General features: G+C 48.6%; 1 protein-coding gene across 3 annotated transcripts; it reads left to right on the top strand.

Annotated features, from left to right (window-relative positions):
* Positions 1-887: 887 nt before the first annotated feature.
* On the top strand, positions 888-7,530 carry GJB1 (gap junction protein beta 1). Of its 3 annotated transcripts, none has more exons than XM_077144828.1 (2): positions 888-1,015; positions 6,027-7,530. In XM_077144828.1, exon 2 carries the CDS (start codon positions 6,043-6,045, stop codon positions 6,892-6,894), a length of 852 nt encoding a protein of 283 aa, XP_077000943.1. In that variant the 5' UTR covers positions 888-1,015; positions 6,027-6,042; the 3' UTR covers positions 6,895-7,530. The 3 variants fall into 3 exon arrangements, with proteins under 3 accessions (XP_077000943.1, XP_077000944.1, XP_077000945.1); XM_077144829.1 differs by having other exon boundaries at positions 894-996; XM_077144830.1 differs by lacking the exon at positions 888-1,015 and adding an exon at positions 5,601-5,704.
* Positions 7,531-15,764: the final 8,234 nt, after the last annotated feature.

The raw sequence follows: 15,764 nt of genomic DNA, 5'->3' as shown, positions 1-15,764 counted from the left end.
ATGTATTGATATGCCTGCATTTGGTCAAGGGAGGCTCAGGCTCTGGCTCTCTTTTTGGCAGGGAGCTCAAGCTGGGGTGGAGAGCAAGCAGTAGGCCATGAACTGGTTTCCACTGACTTCACTTACATCTTCCCTGCCACTGAGGCCTCCAGTGTTAACAGGGTCTTCAGATAAGCCCTCTCAGTTGTGAAGACCTTGATCCCTCAGTTAATGGTTGACATTCTGTGTTTACCTTAACGACTGCCAAGATTTGCTGCTGTAACTGATACACTTTGCGGTTCAACTGTTTTAGCCCCCAGGGTAGAACGCAATTTCTGAGGAGGTTTTAGGATTCTGAGATAGGCCTGGAAATATTTTGGTTCATCCCCAGCCACTCAGAATGTGGACAATAAGCAGGAAACCAAAGAACACCCTGATATGGCTATATGTGTGGGAGGCCCTGCCACCCCCCACCTTGACCCCAGGTACCCGTGGGCATTGGCCATGGCTTTTTTTCTTCCCAGAATCATATAGTTTCAGAGACTGGGAGCTGAAGGGAGATCATGGGTCAGAAGTTAGCCTTGGTACTGAATGCAGGTGCCCTCTCTGCAGCTGGCCCAAACATTAGACCCACCTGAGGCCAGTTTCAGGGGGTCGATGAAGGTTGAGGCCTGTTGATGAGCCCAGGTTCAGTTCAGTTCCTCCATATGGGAAAATCATGGGTACATGGGTGACAGTGATGGCTCTCTTTCTCCCTCTGGGACAGGGCAGTGACTCCAGGCTATGTGATCTGTCTCTCCAAACCCATTGGAAGCTCAGGGGATCAATCTTGTTTAATGATTGAGTGTGGGAGGAGGTGGAGCTGGTTAATGTTTGTCTGGTTCCTCTTGGGCTGTGGGCCATATCTGGCTCCGGCCCTGGCCTCCTTGTCCCTCCCCTGGGCTGGGCTGACAGTACCTGGTGGCATAGGGAAGACACGCCTGCAGACATTCCCTGAGAAAGGGCAGCAGCAGCCAGGTGTGACACTGTCGGGGAGGTGAGGAGGCTGGGGACTGAGGGAGGAGGGCCAGGGAGGCAGGGAGGGCTGGTATGGCATGGGGGCAGGGGGGCGGTGGGGAGAGATGAGGCAGAAATGGGGACTGGGGAGAGACCCAGATCCTGCCTTCTTTTGGCGTCAGCTTTCAGCCGCTTAGATCCCTTCCATGCTTCCCTCTGAGCTGGGGGGAAGCCTGTTCTGCCAAATGCCAGGCCTGCTTAGCCTCTCTCTGCAGCCCCCAACTCTCATCCCCTTTCCAGGCTCCAAGTTCCTTGTCCTGTCACTCTTTCTTCCCAGCCAAGAATTTCCCTCATCCCCATAAGGCCAAAAAGAGACTCAGGATGGCCAAGTTCTTTTCCATAAGACATTTCCTGCCACATGGGGTTAGGGTTTGGTGGGACTGTCCGGCACGGCTAGGTGCTGTTTTCTTTCCCCGATTGCAAGATAAGCAAGGCATAAAGCAACACAGGGACTGTGGGTGGATGATTACAGTGCGCTCAGTGGGCAACAGAGGGCCAGCCAACAGGGCTGAGGATTGGGGAGTATGCGTTTCCATTTTCTTGAGAGAGACAAGCAGACTCAAGCTGATCTTAGTAAAACTGATGGTTTGAAGATGTGAAAGAAAGGTGCCCCTACACCAGCTGTCTGAAAGTTGTTCCAGCTGTTGGGTACGGCGTGAAAGAATGCACGGACTTAGAAAATGAGATAAGGAAAGGAGAATAGAGGCAAGAAGAATTTGACTGGAGAGAAGTGTAGCTGATGATGCAGCATGGCAGTGGGAAAGGGACCCACACTTTGATGAGGTTCTAAATCTGAGCTGCAGCACTTACCAGCCCTGTAATAAGTTACTCGTCCTCTTTGAGCTTCCATCTCCTCATAGATGGAGCCAATAACCCGAGGCTCATAGGGTTGTTGTAAAGGAGAGAGTTCTGGGAACAGAACATGTTCCCAGCACACAGTAGACATTCCATAAGTGATTGCTGTTATGCCCAAGGAGCGAGCAGCAGGAAGTCAGATGAGTGAAAGAGGAGTAAGGAGGTGTAGTTCAAACAGTGGGTGAGAGAGTGGATATTAGCAGTTCTGTGCAAAGACCATGGCAGAGGGAGGGAAGGAGAAAGTTATAATGAGTGAGAACGATCTTGACCAAGCCTGGCCACAGAGGATGTATGGCAGAGGAGGAGAAGGTAAGTACAATGACTGAAATGCTGTCGAAGCACAGGATGGAGGCAGAGAAGAGAAGTGAGGAAGAGGAAGAGAGCTTGACAGAGTTTGGCCTTTGCCATGCCAAACTGAAGAAGGCAGCCCAAAATTCAGAAGGAAATCTCAAAAGAGAGCCCCATGTGCTTCCCTGACCAGAGGCTGGGTAATGGGTTGCCTGTGGAGAGGCAATCATTAAAGCCTCTGAGAGCAGAGTCTAAGGCTGCCTGTGAAACAGTGGACGGAGTGTGTAGTCAGGCTGAAGTGTAACCTCAGCCAGCCTAGGTAGGCCCCTCTTCCCCAATCCCCAAAAATCAAAAGGATTTTCCCACGGTTGGAAGCAGGGACAGGGGAAGCAGCAGGGGCAGAATGAGAGAGAGGGAGACAGACAGTGAATGTGTGTGCATGTTGGTGCTCAGGAAAAAGTATAAGCCTTTGAGTTATGGGTCTGGTCTCTTAAAGGCAGAGACGCCCGGCAAAGGCAGTGCATGGTACAAAGGCTTTGGGGTCAGAGGAAAACACGTTTGAAACTTGACTCTTCCACTTAGGAGCGGTGCAACAACTGCTATTGAGGCAGGCCACTTAATCTCTCCGAGCCTCCATTTCCTTGTCTGAAAAATGGGGATAATATTTCAGTACCGTTGTAAGGACTAAATGCAATCCCCTGATTTTGAACCATGCTTGTGTCCTGGGGCAAATCTGAATGTGAGGACAGGGCCAAAGTCTGCAATGGCCAGAGGAGGCCTGTCTAATTAAACGTGAGAACAAAACATACCTGGAGCAATACAGGGCATATTGGTACCTGGACTTTAACCCAAGGTCACTAAAACGGTTTGGATTTCAAAATCGGGTCACTCCCCTGGATGTTTTGGGGTGTCGATCTCTTAAATGAATCCCTCGAGGTATTGATTAAACCACCAGCTCCCCTTCCAAAGAGGAAGGCAAAACTCAGTGCCCACACAAGGGTCCTTAGGAACCCCCAAAGGGAGCTACCGGCTGTGCCCCAGAGGCCTGAGGAACATGAGAGGCAAAAAGCTACAAGGATCTGAGAGCTCAGGTGTGGCTGAGCCAACTGTGGGGCACCCCTGAAGGGGAACAGAAAAGAGAGCAGCTGGCATTTGCTTTGGAGTTCGAGTGAGCAGCCAGAGGGAGGAAAGGAAGGAACAAACAAAAGGGAAGGAAGAACAGGGATAGGAGAAAAGAACAGCTGTAGAAAGAAAAGTTATAATCCTATTCAAGGCAGTAGCATTTAAAGGAAAGAGCATAGGCTCAGGAGTCAGCTTGGCGGGACTTAAACCCCAGCCCTGTCGCTCCCTAACTGCGTGACCCCTGGACAAGTCCCTTTACGATTCTTTGCCTCAGTTGCCTCATTTGTGAAATGAGGATCAAAACGACACCTACTTCACTGGGTTGCTCTGAGGATTAAATATGATAGTGCATGTGCAAGGTGTGGCACCCAACAGGTGCTCAGTCAATGGTTATTATTAAGAATTCTCCTTGACCATGAGAAGAAGCACTTCTAGAGAACTAACTGGTGCCTCCTGCGGCAGCAGCTCTGCCTTCAGGATTCCAGGCTTGGAAGAAAGGACAGTTTTCCTTCTTCCCTACACAGGTTTGGGCACTCTACACACTCTACACACTCTAAGGCTTTGTGTGTGTGTGTGTGTGTGTGTGTGTCTGTGTGCGTTTTAAGTAAACGAAGAAACCTTACCCAGAGACATAACCTATATCTTGAGGATTGTCCTTTCTTTTTCTCCCAGCTTCTTTCATCCCCTTCCATAGCCTTTTCCAGTTGCTGATACCCTTGACCCCTGCCCTCTACAACAGAGAGAACCATACAGAAATAAGGCTTAAATAAGGATATAAGGCTTCAACCACTGCCCCTGCTGTGGAACATTGATAGGGGGGTGGGATGGCCCAAATGTTCTCCTCACATCCCAGCTCTCTGCTTCTAGCATGATCTTCCTAGAAATTAACAGCAAAGGTGGCAGGAGGTGGGGGGAAATGTTCATTGCCCTACCTAAGGGACAGAAGGGGAAATTTCTTCCCTAAAGCAATTGGTGAGCTCATGAAAGCAGGTTACAGTATGCACTTGACATTTGTGACAGGGCAGGGACGGAACAGTCTGTTCCAGCTCAGGCAAATATTCTAAGTTACCACAGTATTGAGAAAGGGAAAAGAGGGCTCTTGGACTTGGCAGACCCCTTAGACCCCCAAAGCAGCATTGCTTTCTCTTCCTCTGAAGGTGCTGGCCCCCTTGATCTCTGACAATGGAAATGGAGCTGGGCTAAGAACTTTTACATGTTGCCTCATTGAGCCTCCCAATAGCCCTGGATATTAATGCCATTTCAGATGAGCAAGCAGGCTCAGAGAAGTTCAGTAACTAGCTTGAGTCATATGAAGTGAAGAACCTGAAGTCAAACCCAAGGCTGGGTGACTCTTATCGGTTGCATCTCTTGACTTTCTGTTTGGTAGGGGCCTTCTGCTTCCTCCTACTGCCTGGTAACCACTTTCTCCAGGTGTCTGATCACCTCCTGGCTGGGTTCCCTTTCCTGAAGCTCAGGAAGGGATGGTTAGGGTTTGCTCCAAATGACTGGACTTGAAACATGCTCACGGGTCAACAGCTTCCATGTTTCTTGTGCCTTTATGGATAACATTAGCCTTTGCTTTTCTTCCTTTTTTTTTTTTTTTTTTAACTGCTAGCCTCTGCTTTTGTTGACACCATCTGCAAAAGCACAGGAATATGCTGTGGAAAGACCTAGACTTCTGCTTCAGATAATTTTGTGTTTCATCCTGCCCTACCACTTCCTGGCTGTGTGACCTTGAAATGAGTTATTAATCTGAACTTCAGCTTCCTTGTCTGGAAAATGGGTGGAACAGCCTTTAGAGGCTCACTAGTGGGGCTTAAAGAAAGTCTGCATAGGAAAACAATTAGTACAGTTCCTGGCTTGATAAATATGAGCTCCGTTTCCTTTCCTCCCTCCCTCTAGCTCGCCCATACTCTAGAGGGGACCTGAGCCTAGGAAAAAGCCTGTTAACTCTAAGTTTCTGGTAGGAACTTGGGGGAGAGCCTCGGCCCAGGGAATACTGGTCCGCTGGGGTTCCCCCTTCCATATACCTGTCTCTGTTCCATCTCTCCTGCCCCCACCCCAGTGGCTATTCTTCTGGCGGGGCTGTGGGGAGGGTGCGGCGATGGACCGGGCGGGCACAGAACAGGTGGGTGCAGGCTGGGTGTCCGGCGCTGGGACACAAGTGCTCTGTGTATAGGGTGGGCGGAAGTCAGGGCGTTTGATCTGAATTCTAAAGGGCGTTGTTCAGAGCCCCACAAAGGTCCCATTGTGCAGACACTGGGTATAAAGCAGCATATGACTCCCCAGCACCGGGCGGTGATGAATTGGGACGCAGGCGCGGACCCAGGGACCACTCCCCCTACACAGACATGAGACCATAGGGGACCTGTCTGGGTGGCCTCAGGGATAGGCGCTCCCCAAGGTAACAGGGCTTGGTTGGGCTCACCCCAGGCCCAGAGCTGAGTAAGGAGCTGAGGGATGGGGAGCGGGAGGGGCCGGCTGATGGGCGAACAGGATGAGCCTGGAAAAGAAAGGGGCTGGAGAGGAAAGAATGTTGGATGAAAGTGAAGAAGGGGGATGGGGTTCAGGGGTGCTTGGAATTCTAAAGCCCTCCCCCCTCAAATGAGGTGGGGGTGGGGGGGAGAGGCAGGTAAGAGTGATGGAGAAAGCTATGGCTGTGTGCTGGGGCCCAGCTCTCTGCCCCAGCTTTCTGACAAGCTTGCTTTGCGGCTCATGTTTTGCAGGTGTGAATGAGGCAGGATGAACTGGACAGGTTTGTACACGTTGCTCAGTGGTGTGAACCGGCATTCCACTGCCATCGGCCGCGTATGGCTCTCGGTCATCTTCATCTTCCGAATCATGGTGCTGGTAGTGGCTGCCGAGAGCGTGTGGGGTGACGAGAAGTCCTCTTTCATCTGCAACACCCTCCAGCCCGGCTGCAACAGCGTCTGCTACGACCACTTTTTCCCCATTTCCCATGTGCGTCTGTGGTCCCTGCAGCTCATCTTGGTTTCCACCCCAGCTCTCCTCGTGGCCATGCATGTGGCTCACCAGCAGCACATAGAGAAGAAAATGCTGCGGCTTGAGGGACATGGGGACCCCCTGCACCTGGAGGAGGTGAAGAGGCACAAGGTCCACATCTCGGGGACACTGTGGTGGACCTATGTCATCAGCGTGGTGTTCCGGCTGCTGTTCGAGGCTGTCTTCATGTATGTCTTTTATCTGCTCTACCCTGGCTACACCATGGTGCGGCTGGTCAAGTGTGAGGCCTACCCCTGCCCCAATACGGTGGACTGCTTTGTGTCCCGCCCCACCGAGAAAACCGTTTTCACCGTCTTCATGCTAGCCGCCTCGGGCATCTGCATCATCCTCAACGTGGCCGAGGTGGTGTACCTCATCATCCGGGCCTGTGCCCGCCGGGCCCAACGCCGCTCCAATCCGCCCTCCCGCAAGGGCTCGGGCTTCGGCCACCGCCTCTCCCCTGAATACAAGCAGAATGAGATCAACAAGCTGCTGAGCGAGCAGGATGGCTCCCTGAAAGACATACTGCGCCGCAGCCCTGGCACCGGAGCTGGGCTGGCTGAGAAGAGCGACCGCTGCTCGGCCTGCTGATACCACCTCGCAGGCGACCTCTCGCCCTGTCCCACCCTGCCTGGAGGCCTGCCCCTCCTTCTCTTCCTTGCTGGTGCACAGGCCCCTCTACCTACCGGGGATGGAGTTTTCCCTGGCTCCCTTCTCCTTTTCTTCCTGGGGCCGACCGTCTAAGGGGCGGGAGGAGTGGAGAGCTGGAAGCCACCTAAAGTCAGTACTCGAGGCTGTTTGGGGGGAGGGGGCATGTAGGCAGCTCTCCCTCTTCCTGGGACCCCCCTGGGAACCAGAAATGTGACGCTCTGATGGCGCCTCCAATTATGAAACTAATCTTAATCCCATGCTGTCAGAGACCCTATTTCTGGGGGTCACATCAGCCGAGGAGGGATGTGGGCAAGTGGCGTGGAGGGAGGGATGCTGTGGACACACAACAGAGAAAGGAGGGTAGCAAGAAGGAGAAAAGGAGGAACACAGCTGTCTTGCAGGACCCAAGCAAAAAGAGGGCAGGCCTGAGGTGGGGTAGTTAGAGGGGAATTAGGGACAGGAGAAGCAGGCAGATAAGTTAGAATGGGGGTTGGTCAGGGCTGCCTTTGCCTTTAGTCCCCAAGGTTTCTCTCTGCCTGAAATGTTACACATTAAACAGGATTTTGCAGTAAATGAGGAGGTAGCTTGTGTGTTTGTCGAGTTCTTTCTCCTGCAACCTCTGACCTCCCCCATGGACAAGCTGGCCTCAGCTTTTTGCTGACCAAGAAAGGAATGGGGCCAGAGAAATGGTGATTTGAGTAGCTGAAGCTGCAGAATGAGGGACCACTGCCCTCCTGGCCTGGCAAAGCAGACCCTGAGCCATTCTCTTCTCTGGTTTCGTTTTTACTTTTTTTAAAATAACAAGCTTTATTGAGATATAATTCGCATGCCTCACTCCTCTGATTTTAAAAAGGATGAAAACAACAACTCCCTTTGGAAAGACAGGAAGCAATCAGAGAAGTTTCTCCAATCCGGGAGACTGGCACATATTCCCCCATACCCTCAGCACCTTTTCAAGGGCTCCCTCCCCTGCACTCCTGGGAGATATTCTCCTTTACTCCCTCAAGACTCAGCGTTTCCTGCGAATTGATGACCTTGAAATCCCACCCTTTCCTCTGGACATAGCCCCTGAGTCTATCCTCTTCTCCAGTTTCCATCCCTCAGGGATCAATGCCTTCCTCCCCAGAGATGCCCCTACCACAGGTGAAAAATATCACGGCAGCAGTTTCCTCATCGGCATCACTCTTCAAAGCAGGAGGTAGCCTCCCCTCCCCCTGTTAACTGTGGTGGGAAATGGTCACTTATTGGCAAGGCATTCCCTTCCCCAAGTCTTGGTTTCCTGGTGGGCAAACAAGGACTGGCTCAGCACAGGTCTAAGCTCCCTTCAACACTCTGTGCTCCTGGGGTTCCTGAAAGACTTCACTAGCCTCATAGGGGTTTCCCTGTCTCAGAGTTACTGCCCTGACAAATGACCCCACATAGGAAGTTTCCCTCTTCAGCTTCCCTACCTCCCAACGAGAAAAAAAAATTCTCTGCCACTCCCTCTCAGGGTTTGCTGACTCCGTGTGGGAAATATATCAGAAGGGAAGAGAGGGTCAGGCATAAAACCTCAATCGGAATTGTTCTCCCTCTTAAGACAGTTTACTTCCCCTTCGGAAAGAAAACTTGGAAGGCTTCCTTATTCAAGGAAGTTTCTCCTTTGGAAAAGAAAGGGGAGAGAGAGAGTACATGAGAGAACTCCCCCCTCCACCCCCTTCTCTTTTAGAGAAATATTCCTTTCCTGCTGAAGATTTCCTTTCTCCGTAGAAACGGTTAACATACCCCTCACTCCTCATAGTGGGAGAGGTTCCTCTTCGTATTGAAATCCATCCCCTCTACCATAATACAACACAACAAATGCAGGGTATCCCCCCTCAGTCCAAAAAACGCCATCAAGAGATTTTCTTTTTTAAAAGTTCATCCCAGTCCGTAAGAGAACCTCATTCCTCCCCACGCTGACAAATGCTAAACCTCTCATCTCCTTCGAAATCTGATTTCTCTTCAAAGGATTCTACCAGTTCCCATTGGAAAGAGGAGAGGCTCCAACTCCAGATCAAGGCTTTCCTCCCCAGGGGGCAGTGGTGGCACAATGAAGCTACCGGGCTGGGTGTTACAGCCAAATGGAGGGACACATATTCTTGTGTACTGTGACTCACGGAGGTAGAAGTGAGGGTCAGGCTAACCTCAGGACTGACTCTTTCACTCGAGGCTCTGCCACAAGAGTGTAAGGGACAAATGAGGAGGCAAATGGCGTTTCATACCTGCCATAAAGTAGATACATGGTGGACATCGGGGTAATGAAGAAGGTATTGAAATTAGGAAATTTGCTTCTTCATTTATCAGCTGTCTCCCCTTCGACACGTTATACTTACCCTCTTTAGGTCTCAGTTTCCTCATCTGTGATATAGGGTTGTTAATAACTTCCCTACTCCTTTCCCAGGGCTTTAGTGAGAATCAAACAAGGTGTGCTTAAAAGCTGTTTACGGAACTGTAGTGAATAATACAATTTTAGAAATGTTCCATCATGTATTGTAACAAATGTTCCACACTAACGCAAAGTGTCAATAATAGAGTGGTGGATGGGTACTCTTGTATTTTCTGCATGATTGTTCTGTAAACCTACAGCTTCTCTAATTAAAGAATAAAAAGCTGTTTATAAACTGTAAATTAAAGTAAGATAGCATCATAAGCACCCAGACTATGGCCTTGAGGCATACTGAGAACTCCTGATGAGCCAGTAAGAAGCAAGGCTAGTTCAGGTGGGCTGGAGCTGGTGGAAAGAACTAGCAATAGGTTTGGCTTCCTCCAGGGAGTGGACAACAGTCCAAACAGCAAAGTCCAGCTCGATATTGCAAACTCGAGCGTGACACATTTAAATATCAATATTTAAGGGATCCAATCTGGGGGTAGAATGTGCCCTAGTGTTCTTGCACACATGGTATCAGTGCTTTTAGGGACATTTCTAGTCTTTTAGTAGTATCTATGTGCAGAGATGCCTGGAGCTGAGGGTAAAGGGACAGATCAGCTTCTGGATGGAGAGGGCTGGCTGAATTGGAGTCAAGGCCTCAGCCAGCTGACTTGGGATTTCAGAGCAGTCTGCAGTATCCATAGAGAATTGGCATGGCAACGACGAACTGGTTCAGATGCCTAATCAGACAGCCTGGGCACACACAGCTGGGGCTAGAGGGGAATGTTTGATCCATTTACTGATTCCACAATACTTAAATGCCAGACCTGACCTATGCTAGAGAAGGGGCTCTCAAATCCTACCAGGCTGGGTTCCCTTTGATTCCTAGACTAAGCCAAGCTCACCCTGTAGAGTCAAATGGGGGAAGGGGTGTTCTAGGGGAGGGGGAATAAAGTGGGCAAAAAGCACACAAATGACTGAAAGGGATATGGTGTGTCTTCAGAATTAGGCAAATCTACTGTGGCTAGAATGGAGGGTTGAAGAAGTAGAATGGCTTAGAGGTGAGATGGGAAAAGATAAACTCTGACCAGCTCATGTTGGGCCTCGTATGTCATTATAAGGGGCTCAGACTCTGTCCTATAGGCAGTGGGAAACCATTAAGAGTCTTGAATAGGGGAGTGATAACCTTCAGATTTGTGTGTTTGGGGATTCACTCTGTCAGCTGCAGGGAGAAGGGATTGGGGATTGGAAACACTAGAGGCAGAATGTCCTACTGTGGAACTATTGCAATAGCCCAAGTGGGCATGTAGGACTAGGACAGTGGTAGAAGGAGTAAGAAGAAGAGACAGGTGTGAGGCATTTTGGATGGCGAATCTACAACAGAACTTGATGTCTGAGTGTGGGGAGAAGGAGGAGCCAAAGATAATTTGGAGGTTTCCTTCCCCTTCCTTGACTGGCAAACTCCTGATCTTGTCAGGACTCAGCTCAAATGTTATTTCCTTTGTGAGTCACCAGTCAACTCATTCTCTCTGTCCCTACCCAAGTCCCTCAGACAGAAGGTGAAATCTCCCCCATCCTGAATTCCCACAGTACCCTGTAGGGCATATGTATTGCAGTACTAATCACCTAGTGTGGTAATTACTTGCATGTGCTTAACAAACAATAGGTGCTTAGTGGCTTGTTGAATTTAAGGGCAACCAGGAAAAGAATATAGGCAGCAGCCTCAGGAAAGTGTGGAATGCCTTTGGTGTGATCAGAGCAGAGAATACGTGGGGTTGGGGTGGGATGGTTGTAGTAGGAAGTGAGACTGGCAAAGCAGGTTGGGGCCAGTCAATGAAGGGTCTCCAAAATCCTGCGCAGAAGTTTGTACAGGAATTCAGCCTCTCTATTATCTCAAGCAGGATCGTGTCAGGCTTCAAATTCTGCACTCATAATTATAGAGAGACTTGTGGAGATCTTGAGGAGATTCAGGGCAGGGCCACAACTGCACAGATAAATTTATTAAGGTTGTTGGTGAACTGTGGAAGAAAGGACGGAATGATTTGACAGTGGTCTTCAAGGCCTACAGTAAGTGCTATATAAGTGGGTGCTATTTCATCTCCCCAGTTTTGCCCATCACCCCCTCCCCACCCCTGCTGCTCCACCCAGCTCTTCACCAACCCTCTCACACCAAGCTGTTCTTTGTCTCACCTAACTAACACTCTCTTTTGACCGTCTAAGCTCTGCGTGTTCTTGAGGAAGTGAGTCTGTATGTTTGCATCCATATGAGCCTGTCCACATGACCACATTTTTGTATATGTGGGAGATGGCTGTCAGAGGAATGTCTTCATAATTAATGTAATTTTAAAGAAAAGGATGGGTCCTGATCATGATATAGTCTGGAACTATTACCGGACTCAGCAATAACTCAGGCAGGTGAAAAGGAGACTACACTTTATCGAGCATCCAGTATGTGCCAGATATGTGTGAGTGCTAAATTAAGCACTCACATACCTGATCTCAATAATGGCAAGGTAGCTCTTATTTTCCTGATACTTGCAGATGAGGAAATGGAGGCTGAGAGAGGCTAAGCAATGGGTCTAAAGGTTGCACAGCTTAAAACTGCAGAGCTACAATGAAAACCTATGTCTGTCTTAATCCCAAATCTGGGCTGTTTCCTCCTGTACTAAGGTAACCCCACTCTATGTATGCTGCCTTAAGAAGTGCTTCAGGATATGGTGAGGAGGTGGAAGGAGCTCAGTATGATGTACAAGTATCCCTAAAAATTAACCTGCCAGAAAACAAAACATGTGTTTGGGACTCCTAGGGTTAAGGGAGAGAAATGGTGAAAGTCAAGGAAGGGGGGACAGGGAAGAGTGGCCTGAAGGGAGAGGGCCAGTCCACAGACATCTGCCTGGAGCAGGATCCAGAAATTGCCATCCCTGGGAAGCAAGGCAATTTGGGAAGTGCAGGGATGGGGAGAGAACCCCTATCTCCCATGGCCTAAATTAAGATAAGTTTTGAGACCTGCCAGGGATTGCAGGCTTCCTTTTCCCATGCCTGAAATTCCTTGAACTAGAGACAATGTCCTTGACTCCTCAATTAGAGATAAATGTCTTGAAATGCAGCTATGTTGGAGAATTCGGTCCAACTACAATTCATTCACACTAAAATATAATCAACTAGCCAACGAAGAGGCCTGGTAATTCTGCTTCCCAAATCTTTCTCAAATCCCTTTCTTGCTCGGCATTCCCTTTGTCACTGCAGCCTTCTTCTGGGCCTTGCAATAATCTCCTACCTGGTAATGTAGATAATAAGAACTAATGCTTGATGCACTTGCTCTGTGCCAGGCACTGTGCTAAGCATTATCTCCTCAACGTTCATGGAGGTAAGCATCATTATTGTCCCTATTTTACAGATGAGGAAACTGAGGCCCAGACAGGTTAAGTAACTTGTCCAGGCCGCACAGTTATGAAAGAACACGTGCCTGTTACAGTTGAAGTCTGTAACTACTTCTGCGCCATACTGTCTCCCCATAAATGGCCTCCCTTGGGTTTCTCCAGCACCCACTCTTCCTCCACATCATCCAGACATGAGAGTCATCTTAAAACAAGAAACATGTTCTGCCAGTTCCCTGTGGAAATCCTTTGATGGCTTTTCACTGCTTCTAGAACAAAGTATGACAGGGCTAGGGTGCCAACTGTCCCTGTTTGCCAGGACTGAGGGGGTTCCCAGGATGCAGGGCTTTTAGTACTAAAAACGGGGCAAGTACTGGGCAACCCAAGATGGTTGGTTACCCTGGCAAGGCAGGGCATGGCGGTATGGCATGGCATTCAATGCCCTTCATAACCTCATCTTTCTTTACTTTCCAAGCGACACCAGCAACTTTCACTATGCACTCTCTACCTTTTCTCCAGTCCAATTACCCTTCCCTGAAGACACTCCATGTGCTGTTATGCCTCCTTGCCTTTGTACACAAGGGTCCCTACATTTCTATTTTGCCTGACAAAGTGCTGCCCACTGTTCATGAAACCCCATCTCCTATGTCACCTCTAGGAGGCATCTTTCTTGACTTCCTCGGGGGAGAATGAGAAACAATTATTGTACTCTGGTTATTTCATTGATAAGTGAATCTTCCCCAGGGTAAGGACTAGGGTGAGGCAATCAAGGGTGAGAAATTCAAGGAAGTCCTCACTCTCTGGGCCATGCATGTGCCAGCCCTTTGTTCACATGACCCTGGGCACAAGTGTCTTCTTAAATGCCCTAAGTGCTTTGATTGATACACTGTAGTCCAAACCCTGGTCTTCCTTGTCAGACCAGGGACTTCTCAAGAGCAGATCCCAAGTTCTTACTCATCTTGGCATCCCAAGTGACTAGCACAAGGCTGGACAAAGACTAGAAATCTGCGTGAATGAATGACATCAGATCCTTCCCTGTTCCAACAGGGGAAGGAGGTACAAGAGCCAGATGGCTTTGGGCCCTGTTGAGGATGGGAGCAGAAGGCAAATTTAATAGACTTCATCTTGGCCTGGCCTTTGAGGACAGCTTTTGATCAAGAGGTTAGGCCTTTGGCATGTGGCAGGTTTGAGTTTTTTTCTGCCTTTCTGGTGCCTACCTGTCAATTCCTTTTTCTGGTCAACAGGAAACATTCTCCAAGGTACCATTTTTTTTCTGGTCCTCTCTCCTCACTCTATTTTTCCCGAGTGATCTTATCCACTTCTAGAGCTTCAGAGAGGAGCTCTTTGCAGATGAGTTTTAAATAGACACCTTATCTCTCTTCCAAACCTCATCTACCTTTCCAACCGCCTAGAGTATGTGGTAACATTCTAGCATTGATATTGCTCTTTCATATCCATTTTCTCATCTGGCTTTCCCAACAATTCTATGAACAAGGCAGGACACAATATAAACCCCTTTTTGAGGTGAGGCTCAGAAAGATAGGCTTGCCCAAATTTTAGTGGCAGAGCTATGATTAGAAATCCAGGGCTGGGTGCTCTTTCCATTATATCATGTTGCCTGGCCCATCATACGGGTGCTTCAATGGAATCTCAAACCCAATATGATTAAAACCTAAACTTATTATCAAACCCCTACCCCCCTGCTACTCACACAAAACAAGCCTACAACAACGAAAAAGAAAAAAAAAAACCTCTGGTCTTTGGTTTCCCATCTTAGTTAAAGACATTATTACTGTCCCCATCATCAAGGCTAGAAACCTGAAAGTCATCCTCAATTATTCCCTTGCCCCAAACTTCTACTTCCAATCATTCATCAAATCCTGCAGACTTTCAAAATGTCTGAAATTTATTTTGAGTCTATCTTCTCTTCTCCTTCCCTATACCCAGAGCCCCCACTGAAGGCCATAGAATCTCCTCACCATACTCTACTCCTTCCACACTGATCTCCTAGCCTTTAGACCTGCCTCTGCCCCCACCCACCCCCATCCTTCATATCATTCTAGGGATCTTCTACTTAAAGCAACAGATCTGGTGGCCATTCCCTGCTTGGTAAACCTTAGCCGTGCACTTTCCCACTCCTATGCCTTTGCGCTGGGCCCTCAGTACCTCCTACATATTTTTTTAAAGAACACTTTATTCTGAAATAATTTCAAATTCAAAGGACAGTTGCAAAAATAATATAACACCAATACAGACAACTCCAACATACCACTACTCCCCTCTTCTCCCAGATCTTCCAGTTTGAACATTTGGCCACCTTTGCTGTAGATCATTCTATCTACCTATCAATCCATCTATCAATCTGCCTATTTATTCTCTGAGCATCCGAGTGTAGGTTGTTCACATCATCCTTCTTGAACACATACTTCCACATTTATTTCCTAAGAACAAGGATATTCACTGATGTCACCACCTTTAGTGAAGTTACAAGTTCAAGAAATCAAGGTCTGTCCATGTAGTGGCATGTATCAGGACTTCACTCCTTTTTAGGGTTGAATAATATTCCATTGTATGTATACATCACATTTTGTTTATTCATTCGTTTGCTGGTGGACATTTGGATTGCTTCCACCTTTTGTGAACACTTGTATACAAATATGTCTGAGGGCTGGCTTTCAAGTCTTTTGAGACTATACCGAGAAGCAGGATTGCCAGGTTATATGGTAGTTCTATTCTTAACTTTTCGAGGATCCACCAAACCGTTTTCCACAGTGGCAGCACCATTTTACGGTCCCAACAACAAAGTCCAAGTGTTCCTATTTCTCTACCTCCTCGCCGCACTTAATGCCTTGTTTTGTTTTAAATAATAGCCATCCTAGAGGATGTGAGGAGGTATCTCGTATTGGGTTTGATTTGTGTGCCCTAACTTACACTTTGAGGCCCAGGACAAATCCCGTCTTCCCCAGTGAACCTTCATGCAACCTCCCTATGAACTTGACATTAGTTGCTTCTTTCTCTGCTCTCCCAGAGCACTAGATTATTTCATT

The sequence above is a fragment of the Tamandua tetradactyla genome, chromosome X, assembly GCF_023851605.1.
Source record: "Tamandua tetradactyla isolate mTamTet1 chromosome X, mTamTet1.pri, whole genome shotgun sequence".
NCBI lineage: Eukaryota > Metazoa > Chordata > Mammalia > Pilosa > Myrmecophagidae > Tamandua > Tamandua tetradactyla.
This window is presented reverse-complemented; position numbering and strand designations above follow the sequence as displayed.

Excerpts from the sequence above, each read along its gene's own strand:
- GJB1 (XM_077144828.1), top strand. The coding sequence starts at position 6,043 with ATGAACTGGACAGGTTTGTACACGTTGCTCAGTGGTGTGAACCGGCAT.